General features: G+C 39.5%; 1 protein-coding gene across 1 annotated transcript in view; it reads right to left on the bottom strand.

Moving 5' to 3' along the window:
• Positions 1-17,239, bottom strand: part of LOC135556901 (receptor-type tyrosine-protein phosphatase beta-like) — a 126,602-nt gene that overhangs the window by 34,020 nt on the left and 75,343 nt on the right. Inside the window, exons 11-18 of the mRNA XM_064990309.1 lie at positions 14,239-14,499; positions 10,102-10,362; positions 8,099-8,359; positions 7,609-7,869; positions 6,665-6,925; positions 4,633-4,893; positions 2,465-2,725; positions 298-558 (exon numbers count right to left, since the gene is read on the bottom strand). Coding sequence (XP_064846381.1) covers positions 298-558; positions 2,465-2,725; positions 4,633-4,893; positions 6,665-6,925; positions 7,609-7,869; positions 8,099-8,359; positions 10,102-10,362; positions 14,239-14,499 — 2,088 coding nt within the window. The remainder of the gene's footprint in view (positions 1-297; positions 559-2,464; positions 2,726-4,632; positions 4,894-6,664; positions 6,926-7,608; positions 7,870-8,098; positions 8,360-10,101; positions 10,363-14,238; positions 14,500-17,239) is intronic.

Here is a 17,239-nt window from a genome sequence, read left to right on the forward strand (position 1 = left end):
AATCCAGCTCAGAGACACAGATGATGTTGTGATTTCAGAGACAGTAAGGTTCCTGATGACTTCAGGTTCTGTGCATGCAAGAAATGTACATTTTGGGAGAAGACCATACCATTAGATTACCTAGTACCTGCCTACAGTACTCTATCCCAGGATTTCATTACTTTTGATTCAAAGAAAGAAAGAGGACCTTACTCTTCCTCTTATTGCCCTCTCATTGTTGAATACAGATATTAACATAATTATTACATGGTTACACTTCAGAGAAAATATTAAGACCAATCCAATGAAAAGGCTTACTTGTAAAGAGTGCTTTCTCCTGAGCTTTTCCTTTAGTTATATTATCACCAGCCACTGCAGTGACCTTGAATGTGTATTTCACTCCAGCAGTCAGCTCAGTTACATTAAAGGCTGTCTCATTGGTAGTTGTATTCATATCTCTACTGCCACCAGTCCATTCTACTCTATAGAAGGAGCTGTTTCCCAATGGTTCAATCCAGCTCAGAGACACAGATGATGTTGTGATTTCAGAGACAGTCAGGTTCCTGATGACTGCAGGCTCTGTGTGTGCAAGAAAGTTATATTTTGGGAAAAGATCACCAGGATCATTATTATTCATGGTACTAACCAAATACTCTATGTATATAATCAGAAGCATGCGAATTCTACATACATTTAAGGTACGTATGTAGGACACAAAAATGGTACCTCTGAAAACATATTTAAAGATAGTAAGCATTATCAATGACATGAAACGTTTTGGGGACAAAAATGGAGTTTTCAATAAAGGACAAGTACTTAATCATACTATCCAAGCCCAATGTTGCAGTTGATTGCAGATAAACACATTTCCTAAATATTCTGGATCAGTTGGAGTCTACACTCCCTTCAAAAGAGAGAATTATGTGAACCAAAACTACAGTGACTGACAGATATACTGGTTAAAAATGATGGGTAATCCTTCAGTAGTCTTATCAGCAGCGACTGCAGCAACTATGAGTCTGTACTGCACTTCAGCAGTTAGCTCAGTTACATTAAAGGCTGTCTCAATGGTAGTTCAATTCATATCTCTACTGCCATCAGTCCACTCTACTCTATAGAAGGAGCTGTTTCCCAATGGTTCAATCCAGCTCAGAGACACAGATGATGTTGTGATTTCAGAGACAAAGAGGTTCCTGATGACTTCAGGTTCTTATGTGAGCAAGGAATTTGATTTTACGGGATAACAGAAAATATTATATCTTGAAAGACATCTGTATTAAAAGATCAATGTAGCTATTTGTTTCTCAATATTGAATCTTTTCTGGGTAACAATTCGGTACCTTACTGTCATTGTTTTCATTTCAAATGTTCAAAAACAAACTGGATAATATTTTTAATATTTTTAATAAATTTAGCTCCTGGATATGGCACCATTCAGGCCAAAAAGTCACCCAACCAAAACAGACTGACATTCCAAACAGCTCTTACACTAAAAAGGCATGATCATAATTTTCACAATTTCACAGTATTATTCCAACCTCATAGTGTGGAAATATATATAAAACACAAAAATCCAAATGTTGACTGCACTGGGCCTTTAAATGAGACAATATACACTTCCCAGAGGGATGGATCATCCTCTAATATACACTTCCCAGAGGGATGGATCATCCTCTAATATACACTGCCCAGAGGGATGGATCAGCCTCTAATATACACTGCCCAGAGGGATGGAACAGCCTCTAATATACACTTCCCAGAGGGATGGATCATCCTCTAATATACACTGCCTAGAGGGATGGAACAGCCTCTAATATACACTGCCCAGAGGGATGGATCATCCTCTAATATACACTGCCCAGAGGGATGGATCAACCTCGAGACATGAAAAATGTCCGTTAACGCCAAGAGTTCTACAACTCAAAAATATCAGATACAGAATGTTGCATTAAGCAGTTAAGAAATAGAGTCCAGACAATTTAAACTTCATCTTACTTGTAAAGAGTGAAACACTGATATGTTTGCCTTCAGTCATCTCATCTCCAGCCACTGCAGTGATCTGGAATGTGTATTTCACTCCAGCAGTCAGCTCAGTTACATTAAAGGCTGTCTCATTGGTAGTTGTATTCATATCTCTATTGCCACCAGTCCATTCTACTCTATAGAAGGAGCTGTTTCCCAATGGTTCAATCCAGCTCAGAGACACAGATGATGTTGTGATTTCAGAGACAGTAAGGTTCCTGATGACTTCAGGTTCTGTGCATGCAAGAAATGTACATTTTGGGAGAAGACCATACCATTAGATTACCTAGTACCTGCCTACAGTACTCTATCCCAGGATTTCATTACTTTTGATTCAAAGAAAGAAAGAGGACCTTACTCTTCCTCTTATTGCCCTCTCATTGTTGAATACAGATATTAACATAATTATTACATGGTTACACTTCAGAGAAAATATTAAGACCAATCCAAAGAAAAGGCTTACTTGTAAAGAGTGCTTTCTCCTGAGCTTTTCCTTTAGTTATATTATCACCAGCCACTGCAGTGACCTTGAATGTGTATTTCACTCCAGCAGTCAGCTCAGTTACATTAAAGGCTGTCTCATTGGTAGTTGTATTCATATCTCTACTGCCACCAGTCCATTCTACTCTATAGAAGGAGCTGTTTCCCAATGGTTCAATCCAGCTCAGAGACACAGATGATGTTGTGATTTCAGAGACAGTCAGGTTCCTGATGACTGCAGGCTCTGTGTGTGCAAGAAAGTTATATTTTGGGAAAAGATCACCAGGATCATTATTATTCATGGTACTAACCAAATACTCTATGTATATAATCAGAAGCATGCGAATTCTACATACATTTAAGGTACGTATGTAGGACACAAAAATGGTACCTCTGAAAACATATTTAAAGATAGTAAGCATTATCAATGACATGAAACGTTTTGGGGACAAAAAATGGAGTTTTCAATAAAGGACAAGTACTTAATCATACTATCCAAGCCCAATGTTGCAGTTGATTGCAGATAAACACATTTCCTAAATATTCTGGATCAGTTGGAGTCTACACTCCCTTCAAAAGAGAGAATTATGTGAACCAAAACTACAGTGACTGACAGATATACTGGTTAAAAATGATGGGTAATCCTTCAGTAGTCTTATCAGCAGCGACTGCAGCAACTATGAGTCTGTACTGCACTTCAGCAGTTAGCTCAGTTACATTAAAGGCTGTCTCAATGGTAGTTCAATTCATATCTCTACTGCCATCAGTCCACTCTACTCTATAGAAGGAGCTGTTTCCCAATGGTTCAATCCAGCTCAGAGACACAGATGATGTTGTGATTTCAGAGACAAAGAGGTTCCTGATGACTTCAGGTTCTTATGTGAGCAAGGAATTTGATTTTACGGGATAACAGAAAATATTATATCTTGAAAGACATCTGTATTAAAAGATCAATGTAGCTATTTGTTTCTCAATATTGAATCTTTTCTGGGTAACAATTCGGTACCTTACTGTCATTGTTTTCATTTCAAATGTTCAAAAACAAACTGGATAATATTTTTAATATTTTTAATAAATTTAGCTCCTGGATATGGCACCATTCAGGCCAAAAAGTCACCCAACCAAAACAGACTGACATTCCAAACAGCTCTTACACTAAAAAGGCATGATCATAATTTTCACAATTTCACAGTATTATTCCAACCTCATAGTGTGGAAATATATATAAAACACAAAAATCCAAATGTTGACTGCACTGGGCCTTTAAATGAGACAATATACACTTCCCAGAGGGATGGATCATCCTCTAATATACACTTCCCAGAGGGATGGATCATCCTCTAATATACACTGCCCAGAGGGATGGATCAGCCTCTAATATACACTGCCCAGAGGGATGGAACAGCCTCTAATATACACTTCCCAGAGGGATGGATCATCCTCTAATATACACTGCCTAGAGGGATGGAACAGCCTCTAATATACACTGCCCAGAGGGATGGATCATCCTCTAATATACACTGCCCAGAGGGATGGATCAACCTCGAGACATGAAAAATGTCCGTTAACGCCAAGAGTTCTACAACTCAAAAATATCAGATACAGAATGTTGCATTAAGCAGTTAAGAAATAGAGTCCAGACAATTTAAACTTCATCTTACTTGTAAAGAGTGAAACACTGATATGTTTGCCTTCAGTCATCTCATCTCCAGCCACTGCAGTGATCTGGAATGTGTATTTCACTCCAGCAGTCAGCTCAGTTACATTAAAGGCTGTCTCATTGGTAGTTGTATTCATATCTCTATTGCCACCAGTCCATTCTACTCTATAGAAGGAGCTGTTTCCCAATGGTTCAATCCAGCTCAGAGACACAGATGATGTTGTGATTTCAGAGACAGTAAGGTTCCTGATGACTTCAGGTTCTGTGCATGCAAGAAATGTACATTTTGGGAGAAGACCATACCATTAGATTACCTAGTACCTGCCTACAGTACTCTATCCCAGGATTTCATTACTTTTGATTCAAAGAAAGAAAGAGGACCTTACTCTTCCTCTTATTGCCCTCTCATTGTTGAATACAGATATTAACATAATTATTACATGGTTACACTTCAGAGAAAATATTAAGACCAATCCAAAGAAAAGGCTTACTTGTAAAGAGTGCTTTCTCCTGAGCTTTTCCTTTAGTTATATTATCACCAGCCACTGCAGTGACCTTGAATGTGTATTTCACTCCAGCAGTCAGCTCAGTTACATTAAAGGCTGTCTCATTGGTAGTTGTATTCATATCTCTACTGCCACCAGTCCATTCTACTCTATAGAAGGAGCTGTTTCCCAATGGTTCAATCCAGCTCAGAGACACAGATGATGTTGTGATTTCAGAGACAGTCAGGTTCCTGATGACTGCAGGCTCTGTGTGTGCAAGAAAGTTATATTTTGGGAAAAGATCACCAGGATCATTATTATTCATGGTACTAACCAAATACTCTATGTATATAATCAGAAGCATGCGAATTCTACATACATTTAAGGTACGTATGTAGGACACAAAAATGGTACCTCTGAAAACATATTTAAAGATAGTAAGCATTATCAATGACATGAAACGTTTTGGGGACAAAAAATGGAGTTTTCAATAAAGGACAAGTACTTAATCATACTATCCAAGCCCAATGTTGCAGTTGATTGCAGATAAACACATTTCCTAAATATTCTGGATCAGTTGGAGTCTACACTCCCTTCAAAAGAGAGAATTATGTGAACCAAAACTACAGTGACTGACAGATATACTGGTTAAAAATGATGGGTAATCCTTCAGTAGTCTTATCAGCAGCGACTGCAGCAACTATGAGTCTGTACTGCACTTCAGCAGTTAGCTCAGTTACATTAAAGGCTGTCTCAATGGTAGTTCAATTCATATCTCTACTGCCATCAGTCCACTCTACTCTATAGAAGGAGCTGTTTCCCAATGGTTCAATCCAGCTCAGAGACACAGATGATGTTGTGATTTCAGAGACAAAGAGGTTCCTGATGACTTCAGGTTCTTATGTGAGCAAGGAATTTGATTTTACGGGATAACAGAAAATATTATATCTTGAAAGACATCTGTATTAAAAGATCAATGTAGCTATTTGTTTCTCAATATTGAATCTTTTCTGGGTAACAATTCGGTACCTTACTGTCATTGTTTTCATTTCAAATGTTCAAAAACAAACTGGATAATATTTTTAATATTTTTAATAAATTTAGCTCCTGGATATGGCACCATTCAGGCCAAAAAGTCACCCAACCAAAACAGACTGACATTCCAAACAGCTCTTACACTAAAAAGGCATGATCATAATTTTCACAATTTCACAGTATTATTCCAACCTCATAGTGTGGAAATATATATAAAACACAAAAATCCAAATGTTGACTGCACTGGGCCTTTAAATGAGACAATATACACTTCCCAGAGGGATGGATCATCCTCTAATATACACTTCCCAGAGGGATGGATCATCCTCTAATATACACTGCCCAGAGGGATGGATAATCCTCTAATATACACTGCCCAGAGGGATGGATCAGCCTCGAGACATGAAAAATGTCCGTTAACACCAAGAGTTCTACAACTCAAAAATATCAGATACAGAATGTTGCATTAAGCAGTTAAGAAATAGAGTCCAGACAATTTAAACTTCATCTTACTTGTAAAGAGTGAAACACTGATATGTTTGCCTTCAGTCATCTCATCTCCAGCCACTGCAGTGATCTGGAATGTGTATTTCACTCCAGCAGTCAGCTCAGTTACATTAAAGGCTGTCTCATTGGTAGTTGTATTCATATCTCTATTGCCACCAGTCCATTCTAATCTATAGAAGGAGCTGTTTCCCAATGGTTCAATCCAGCTCAGAGACACAGATGATGTTGTGATTTCAGAGACAGTAAGGTTCCTGATGACTTCAGGTTCTGTGCATGCAAGAAATGTTCATTTTGGGAGAAGACCATACCATTAGATTACCTAGTACCTGCCTACAGTACTCTATCCCAGGATTTCATTACTTTTGATTCAAAAAAAGAAAGAGGACCTTACTCTTCCTCTTATTGCCCTCTCATTGTTGAATACAGATATTAACATAATCATTACATGGTTACACTTCAGAGAAAATATTAAGACCAATCCAATGAAAAAGCTTACTTGTAAAGAGTGCTTTCTCCTGAGCTTTTCCTTTAGTTATATTATCACCAGCCACTGCAGTGACCTTGAATGTGTATTTCACTCCAGCAGTCAGCTCAGTTACATTAAAGGCTGTCTCATTGGTAGTTGTATTCATATCTCTACTGCCACCAGTCCATTCTACTCTATAGAAGGAGCTGTTTCCCAATGGTTCAATCCAGCTCAGAGACACAGATGATGTTGTGATTTCAGAGACAGTCAGGTTCCTGATGACTGCAGGCTCTGTGTGTGCAAGGAATTTGATTTTACGGGATAACAGAAAATATTATATCTTGAAAGACATCTGTATTAAAAGATCAATGTAGCTATTTGTTTCTCAATATTGAATCTTTTCTGGGTAACAATTCGGTACCTTACTGTCATTGTTTTCATTTCAAATGTTCAAAAACAAACTGGATAATATTTTTAATATTTTTAATAAATTTTGCTCCTGGATATGGCACCATTCAGGCCAAAAAGTCACCCAACCAAAACAGACTGACATTCCAAAAAGCTCTTACACTAAAAAGGCATTATCATAATTTTCACAATTTCACAGTATTATTCCAACCTCATAGTGTGGAAATATATATAAAACACAAAAATCCAAATGTTGACTGCACTGGGCCTTTAAATGGTACAATATACACTTCCCAGAGGGATGGATCATCCTCTAATATACACTTCCCAGAGGGATGGATCATCCTCTAATATACACTGCCCAGAGGGATGGAACAGCCTCTAATATACACTGCCCAGAGGGATGGATCATCCTCTAATATACACTGCCCAGAGGGATGGATCAGCCTCGAGACATGAAAAATGTCCGTTAACACCAAGAGTTCTACAACTCAAAAATATCAGATACAGAATGTTGCATTAAGCAGTTAAGAAATAGAGTCCAGACAATTTAAACTTCATCTTACTTGTAAAGAGTGAAACACTGATATGTTTGCCTTCAGTCATCTCATCTCCAGCCACTGCAGTGATCTGGAATGTGTATTTCACTCCAGCAGTCAGCTCAGTTACATTAAAGGCTGTCTCATTGGTAGTTGTATTCATATCTCTATTGCCACCAGTCCATTCTAATCTATAGAAGAAGCTGTTTCCCAATGGTTCAATCCAGCTCAGAGACACAGATGATGTTGTGATTTCAGAGACAGTAAGGTTCCTGATGACTTCAGGTTCTGTGCATGCAAGAAATGTTCATTTTGGGAGAAGACCATACCATTAGATTACCTAGTACCTGCCTACAGTACTCTATCCCAGGATTTCATTACTTTTGATTCAAAAAAAGAAAGAGGACCTTACTCTTCCTCTTATTGCCCTCTCATTGTTGAATACAGATATTAACATAATTATTACATGGTTACACTTCAGAGAAAATATTAAGACCAATCCAATGAAAAGGCTTACTTGTAAAGAGTGCTTTCTCCTGAGCTTTTCCTTTAGTTATATTATCACCAGCCACTGCAGTGACCTTGAATGTGTATTTCACTCCAGCAGTCAGCTCAGTTACATTAAAGGCTGTCTCATTGGTAGTTGTATTCATATCTCTACTGCCACCAGTCCATTCTACTCTATAGAAGGAGCTGTTTCCCAATGGTTCAATCCAGCTCAGAGACACAGATGATGTTGTGATTTCAGAGACAGTCAGGTTCCTGATGACTGCAGGCTCTGTGTGTGCAAGAAAGTTATATTTTGGGAAAAGATCACCAGGATCATTATTATTCATGGTACTAACCAAATACTCTATGTATATAATCAGAAGCATGCAAATTCTACATACATTTAAGGTATGTATGTAGGACACAAAAATGGTACCTCTGAAAACATATTTAAAGATAGTAAGCATTATCAATGACAGGAAACGTTTTGGGGACAAAAAATGGAGTTTTCAATAAAGGACAAGTACTTAATCATACTATCCAAGCCCAATGTTGCAGTTGATTGCAGATAAACACATTTCCTAAATATTCTGGATCAGTTGGAGTCTACACTCCCTTCAAAAGAGAGAATTATGTGAACCAAAACTACAGTGACTGACAGATATACTGGTTAAAAATGATGGGTAATCCTTCAGTAGTCTTATCAGCAGCGACTGCAGCAACTATGAGTCTGTACTGCACTTCAGCAGTTAGCTCAGTTACATTAAAGGCTGTCTCAATGGTAGTTCAATTCATATCTCTACTGCCATCAGTCTACTCTACTCTATAGAAGGAGCTGTTTCCCAATGGTTCAATCCAGCTCAGAGACACAGATGATGTTGTGAATTCAGAGACAAAGAGGTTCCTGATGACTTCAGGTTCTTATGTGAGCAAGGAATTTGATTTTACGGGATAACAGAAAATATTATATCTTGAGAGACATCTGTATTAAAAGATCAATGTAGCTATTTGTTTCTCAATATTGAATCTTTTCTGGGTAACAATTCGGTACCTTACTGTCATTGTTTTCAATTCAAATGTTCAAAAACAAACTGAATAATATTTTTAATAAATTTAGCTCCTGGATATGGCACCATTCAGGCCAAAAAGTCACCCAACCAAAACAGACTGACATTCCAAACAGCTCTTACACTAAAAAGGCATGATCATAATTTTCACAATTTCACAGTATTATTCCAACCTCATAGTGTGGAAATATATATAAAACACAAAAATCCAAATGTTGACTGCACTGGGCCTTTAAATGGTACAATATACACTTCCCAGAGGGATGGATCATCCTCTAATATACACTTCCCAGAGGGATGGATCATCCTCTAATATACACTGCCCAGAGGGATGGAACAGCCTCTAATATACACTTCCCAGAGGGATGGATCATCCTCTAATATACACTTCCCAGAGGGATGGATCAGCCTCTAATATACACTTCCCAGAGGGATGGATCAGCCTCTAATATACACTTCCCAGAGGGATGGATCATCCTCTAATATACACTTCCCAGAGGGATGGATCAGCCACTAATATACACTGCCCAGAGGGATGGATCATCCTCTAATATACACTTCCCAGAGGGATGGATCAGGCTCTAATATACACTTCCCAGAGGGATGGATCAGCCTCTAATATCCACTTTCCAGAGGGATTGATCAGTCTCGAGACATGAAAAATGTTCATTAACACCAAGAGTTCCGCAAATCAATAATATCAAATATTGCCTTCAGTCATCTCATCCCCATTAATTGCAAGCACCCTGAATGTGTACTTCACTCCAGCAGTCAGCTCAGTTAAGTTAAAGGTGGTCTCATTGGTCGTTTCATTCATATCTCTACTGCCATCCATCCATTCTACACAGACAAGGCAACTTTCAAATCATCACGTTCTTGGATCCAAACAACTAACATATCAATAAATATGAATAGTGTCTGTGGCATTGAAACAATCCAACACTAAAGTATCTGAGTTACTTACTTGTATACTTAGAAACCGTCTTGCTCTGTCCTACAGTTGTGTTATCTCCAGCCACTGCAGTGACTGTGAAGAGGTACTGCACTCCAGCAGTGAGAGCAGTAACATTAAAAGAGGTTTCTGGGATATTCTGACTGCCATTGGTATTGCCATCAGTCCATTCTACTCTGTAGAAGGATCTGTTTCCGAATGGTTCAGTCCAGCTCAGAGACACAGATGCTGTTGTGATTTCAGTGGACATGAGGTTTCTGATGATTGCGGGCTCTGTGTGTGCAAGAAAGGGGGTTTGAGGAACAAAAGACAATAGAGTGTCTTCAAATATTGACATTGACAGACTTGTGCAATCCAGCACACATTGTGAGAGAGTTTGTGTAAATCTCGACCAAACAAATGTCACTCAACACTAGTCTTTGATAAAAATACCATCAAATAAACAAGAACTTCTGAACAAAGATATGAAGCAAAACCTGCAGTGTTTCCCCTATATTAATTTAGCAAATTGTTGCCGCACTCCAAAAAATATGATACAATAAAATATATACAGTGAGCTCCAAAAGTATTGGGACAGTGACATATTTTCGTTTTGTTTTGGCTCTGTACTCCAGCACTTTGAATGAGGTAAATTTGCAGGCCGTCAAATTTAATTTGAGGATATTTTCATCCATATCAGATGATCCGTTTAGAAATGACAGCACTTTTTGTACATAGTCCCCCCCCACCCTCATTTTAGTGGACCAAAATGTGCATTAAAGGAGTAAAATGCTAAATATTTGGTCCCATATTCAGAGCACACAATGGCTGGAACAAGGTTGTGACTTTAAACATTTGTTGGATGCATTTACTATTTGTTTTGGTTGTGTTTCAGATTATTTTGTGCCTAATAGAAATGAATGATAATCAATGTATTACGTCATTTTGGAGTCACTTTTATTGTAACTAAGAATAGAATATACACTACATGACCAAAAGTAAGTGGACACCTGCTCGTCAAACATCTAATTCCAAAATCATGGGCATTAATATGGAGTTGACCCCCCTTTGCTGCTATATCAGCCTCCACTCTTCTGAGAAGACTTTCCACTAGATCTTGGAACATTGCTGTGGGCACTTTCTTCCAGTCAGCGACAAGAGCATTAGTGAGGTCGAGCACTGATATTGGGCGATGAGGCCTGTCTCGCAGTTCGCGTTCCAATTCATCCCAAAGGTGTTCGATGGGGTTGAGGTCAGGGATCTGTGCAGGCCAGTCAAATACTTCTACACCGATCTTGAAAAACCATTTCTGTATGGACCTCGCTTTGTTCACAAGGGCTTCGTCATGCTGAAACAGGGAAGGGCCTTCCCCAAACTGTTGCAATGAAGTTGACAGCACAGAACCGTCTATAATGTCATTGTATACTGTAGTGTTAAGATTTCCCTTCACTGGAACTAAGGGGCCTAGCCCGAACAATGAAAAACAGCCCCAGACCATTATTCCTCCTCCACCAAACTTTAGAGTTGGCACTATGCATTGGGGCAGGTAGCGTTCTCCTGGCATCCTCCAAAACCATATTTGTCTGTCGGACTGCCAGATGCTGAAGCGTGATTCATCACTCCAGAGAACATGTTTCCACTCCTCCAGAGTCCAATGGCGGCGAGCTTTACTCCACTTCAGCAGACGCTTGGCATTGTGCATGGTTATCTTAGGCTATCTTATGTGCCCTACTACTTGGCGGCTGAGCCGTTGTTGCTCTTAGGCATTTCCACTTTACAATAACAGCACCTAAAATTGACCCGGGGCAGGTCTCTCAGGGAAGGCATTTGACTAACTGATAAGTTGGAAAGGTGGCATCCTATGACGATGGCACGTTGGAAGTCACTGAGCTCTTCACAGCAAGGCCTTTCTACTGCCAATGTTGGTCTATGGCTGTGTGCTCGATTTTATATACAGCTGAAGTTGGACGCTTACATACACCTTAGCCAAATACATTTCAACTCAGTTTTTCACAATTCCTGACATTTAATCCTAGTAAAAATGCCCTGTCTTAAGTCAGTTAGGACCACCACTTAATTTTAAGAATGTGAAATGTCAGAATAATAGTAGAGAGAATTATTTATTTCAGCTTTTATTTCTTTCATCACATTCACAGTGGGTCAGACGTTTACATACACTCAATTAGTATTTGGTAGCATTGCCTTTAAATTGTTTAACTTGGGTCAAACATTTTGGGTAGCCTTCCACATGCTTCCCACAGTAAGTTGGGTGGATATTGGCCCCTTCCTCCTGACAGAGCTGGTGTAACTGAGTCAGGTTTGCAGGCCTCCTTGCTCACACATGTTTTTTCAGTTCTGCCCACACATTTTCAATGGGATTGAGGTCAGGGCTTTGTGATGGCCACTCCAAAACCTTGACTTTGTTGTCTTTAAGCCATTTTGCCACAACTTTGGAAGTGTGCTTGGGGTCATTGTCCATTTAGAGACCCATTTGCGACCAAGCTTTAACTTCCTGACTGATGTCTTGAGATGTTGCTTCAATATATCCACCTCATTTTCCTACCTCATGATGCCATCTATTTTGTGAAGTGCACCAGTCCCTCCTGCAGCAAACTACTCCCACATCATGATGCTGCCACCCCCGTGCTTCACGGTTGGGATGTTCTTTGGCTTGCCAGCCTCCCCCGTTTTCCTCCAAACATAACAATGGTCATTATGGCCAAACAGTTCTAGTTTTGTTTCATCAGACCAGAGGACATTTCTCCAAAAAGTAAGATATTTGTCCCCATGTGCAGTTGCAAACTGTAGTCTGGCTTTTTTATGTCGGTTTTTGAGCAGTGGCTTTTTCCTTGCTGTCAATATAGGACTCGTTTTACTGTGGATATAAATACTTTTGTACCCGTTTCCTCCAGCATCTTCACAAGGTCCTTTGCTGTTGTTCTGAGATTGATTTACACTTTTCGCACCAAAGTACTTCATCTCTAGGAAACAGAACGTGTCTCCTTCCTGAGTGGTATGACGGCTGCGTGGTCCCATGGTGTTTATACTTGCGTAGTATTGTTTGTAGAGATGAACATGGTACCTTCAGGTGTTTGGAAATTGCTCCCAAGGATGAACCAGACTTGTGGAGGTCCACAAATTGTTTTCTGGCGTCTTGGCTGATTTCTTTTGATTTTACCATGATGTCAAACAAAAAGACACTGAGTTTGAAGGTAGGCCTTGAAATTCATCCACAGGTACACCTCCAATTGACTCAAAATATGTCAATTAGGCTATTAGAAGCTTCTAAAGCCATGTCATCATTTTCTGGAATTTTCCAAACTGTTTAAAGGCACAGTCAACTTAGTGTATGTTAACTTCTGACCCACTGGAATTGTGATACAGTGAGTTATAAGCGAAATAATCTGTCTGTAAACAATTGTTGGAAAAATTACTTGTGTCATGCACAAGGTAGATTTCGTAACCGACTTGCCAAAAGTATAGTTTGTTAACAAGACATTTTTGGAGTGGTTGAAAAACAAGTTTTAATGACTCCAATCTAAGTGTATGTAAACTTTCGACTTCAACTGTACCTGTCAGCAACAGGTGTGGCTGAAATAGCCAAATCCATTTTTTTGAAGGGTTGTCCACATACTTTTGTATATATAGCGTATTTCTTAACACCTCTACATTAATGTGGATGCTACCATGATTATGGAAAATCCTGAATGAATCATGAATAATGATGAGTGAGAATGTTACAGATGCATAAATACAGTATCATACCCCCATGACAAGCTAACATCTCACCATTACAGTAACAGGGGAGGTAAGCATTTTTGTAGGGGAGGGGGGGGGGTATGATATGTTGTGCTTCTCAGTTCCTCACCCATAATTATTCACATTTCATTCAGGACAATCTGTAATCATGATAGCATCCACATTAATGTAGAAGTGTTTAGAAACATATTCTATTCTTATGTATAATAAAAGTGACTACAAGATGACATAATACATTATTTACCATTATTTTCTATTGGGCAAAAATCATCTGAAATGTCTCATTGCAGAAAGACATGGCAAACTTTCAAATCATCACATTCTTGGATCCAAACAAGTAACGTATAAATGAATACAAATAGTGTCTGTGGAATTGAAACAATCCAACACTAAAGTATCTGAGTTACTTACTTGTATACTTAGAAACCGTCTTGCTCTGTCCTACAGTTGTGTTATCTCCAGCCACTGCAGTGACTGTGAAGAGGTACTGCACTCCAGCAGTGAGAGCAGTAACATTAAAAGAGGTTTCTGGGGTATTCTGACTGCCATTGGTATTGCCATCAGTCCATTCTACTCTGTAGAAGGATCTGTTTCCGAATGGTTCAGTCCAGCTCAGAGACACAGATGCTGTTGTGATTTCAGTGGACATGAGGTTTCTGATGATTGCGGGCTCTGTGTGTGCAAGAAAGGGGTTTGAGGAACAAAAGACAATAGAGTGTCTTCAAATATTGACATTGACTGACTTGTGTAATCCAGCACACATTGTGAGAGAGTTTGTGTAAATCTCAACCAAACAAATGTCACTCAACACTAGTCTTTGATAAAAATACCATCAAATAAACAAGAACTTCTGAACAAAGATATGAAGCAAAACCTGCAGTGTTTCCCCTATATTAATTTAGCAAATTGTTGCCTCACTTCAAAAAATATAATACAATAAAATATATACAGTGAGCTCCAAAAGTATTGGGACAGTGACATATTTTCGTTTTGTTTTGGCTCTGTACTCCAGCACTTTGAATGAGGTAAATTTGCAGGCCGTCAAATTTAATTTGAGGATATTTTCATCCATATCAGATGATCCGTTTAGAAATGACAGCACTTTTTGTACATAGTCCCCCCCCACCCTCATTTTAGTGGACCAAAATGTGTATTAAAGGAGTAAAATGCTAAATATTTGGTCCCATATTCAGAGCACACAATGGCTGGAATAAGGTTGTGACTTTAAACATTTGTTGGATGCATTCACTATTTGTTTTGGTTGTGTTTCAGATTATTTTGTGCCTAATAGAAATGAATGATAATCAATGTATTACGTCATTTTGGAGTCACTTTTACTGTAACTAAGAATAGAATATACACTACATGACCAAAAGTAAGTGGACACCTGCTCGTCAAACATCTAATTCCAAAATCATGGGCATTAATATGGAGTTGACCCCCCCTTTGCTGCTATATCAGCCTCTACTCTTCTGAGAAGACTTTCCACTAGATCTTGGAACATTGCTGTGGGCACTTTCTTCCAGTCAGCGACAAGAGCATTAGTGAGGTCGAGCACTGATGTTGGGCGATGAGGCCTGTCTCGCAGTTCGCGTTCCAATTCATCCCAAAGGTGTTCGATGGGGTTGAGGTCAGGGATCTTTGCAGGCCAGTCAAATACTTCTACACCGATCTTGAAAAACCATTTCTGTATGGACCTCGCTTTGTGCACAAGGGCTTCGTCATGCTGAAACAGGGAAGGGCCTTCCCCAAACTGTTGCAATGAAGTTGACAGCACAGAACCGTCTATAATGTCATTGTATACTGTAGTGTTAAGATTTCCCTTCACTGGAACTAAGGGGCCTAGCCCGAACAATGAAAAACAGCCCCAGACCATTATTCCTCCTCCACCAAACTTTAGAGTTGGCACTATGCATTGGGGCAGGTAGCGTTCTCCTGGCATCCTCCAAAACCATATTTGTCTGTTGGACTGCCAGATGCTGAAGCGTGATTCATCACTCCAGAGAACATGTTTCCACTCCTCCAGAGTCCAATGGCGGCGAGCTTTACTCCACTTCAGCAGACGCTTGGCATTGTGCATGGTTATCTTAGGCTATCTTGTGTGCCCTACTACTTGGCGGCTGAGCCGTTGTTGCTCTTAGGCGTTTCCACTTTACAATAACAGCACCTAAAATTGACCCGGGGCAGGTCTCTCAGGGAAGGCATTTGACTAACTGATAAGTTGGAAAGGTGGCATCCTATGACGATGGCACGTTGGAAGTCACTGAGCTCTTCAGCAAGGCCTTTCTACTGCCAATGTTGGTCTATGGCTGTGTGCTCGATTTTATATACAGCTGAAGTTGGACGCTTACATACACCTTAGCCAAATACATTTCAACTCAGTTTTTCACAATTCCTGACATTTAATCCTAGTAAAAATGCCCTGTCTTAAGTCAGTTAGGACCACCACTTAATTTTAAGAATGTGAAATGTCAGAATAATAGTAGAGAGAATTATTTATTTCAGCTTTTATTTCTTTCATCACATTCACAGTGGATCAGACGTTTACATACACTCAATTAGTATTTGGTAGCATTGCCTTTAAATTGTTTAACTTGGGTCAAACATTTTGGGTAGCCTTCCACATGCTTCCCACAGTAAGTTGGGTGGATATTGGCCCCTTCCTCCTGACAGAGCTGGTGTAACTGAGTCAGGTTTGCAGGCCTCCTTGCTCACACATGTTTTTTCTGTTCTGCCCACACATTTTCAATGGGATTGAGGTCAGGGCTTTGTGATGGCCACTCCAAAACCTTGACTTTGTTGTCTTTAAGCCATTTTGCCACAACTTTGGAAGTGTGCTTGGGGTCATTGTCCATTTAGAAGACCCATTTGCGACCAAGCTTTAACTTCCTGACTGATGTCTTGAGATGTTGCTTCAATATATCCACCTCATTTTCCTACCTCATGATGCCATCTATTTTGTGAAGTGCACCAGTCCCTCCTGCAACAAACTACTCCCACAACATGATGCTGCCACCCCCGTGCTTCACGGTTGGGATGTTCTTTGGCTTACAAGCCTCCCCCGTTTTCCTCCAAACATAACAATGATCATTATGGCCAAACAGTTCTATTTTTGTTTCATCAGACCAGAGGACATTTCTCCAAAAAGTAAAATATTTGTCCCCATGTGCAGTTGCAAACTGTAGTCTGGCTTTTTTATGGCGGTTTTTGAGCAGTGGCTTCTTCCTTGCTGTCAATATAGGACTCGTTTTACTGTGGATATAAATACTTTTGTACCCGTTTCCTCCAGCATCTTCACAAGGTCCTTTGCTGTTGTTCTGAGATTGATTTACACTTTTCGCACCAAATTACTTCATCTCTAGGAAACAGAACGCGTCTCCTTCCTGAGTGGTATGACGGCTGCGTGGTCCCA

Source organism: Oncorhynchus masou, chromosome 15 (genome assembly GCF_036934945.1).
Source record: "Oncorhynchus masou masou isolate Uvic2021 chromosome 15, UVic_Omas_1.1, whole genome shotgun sequence".
NCBI lineage: Eukaryota > Metazoa > Chordata > Actinopteri > Salmoniformes > Salmonidae > Oncorhynchus > Oncorhynchus masou.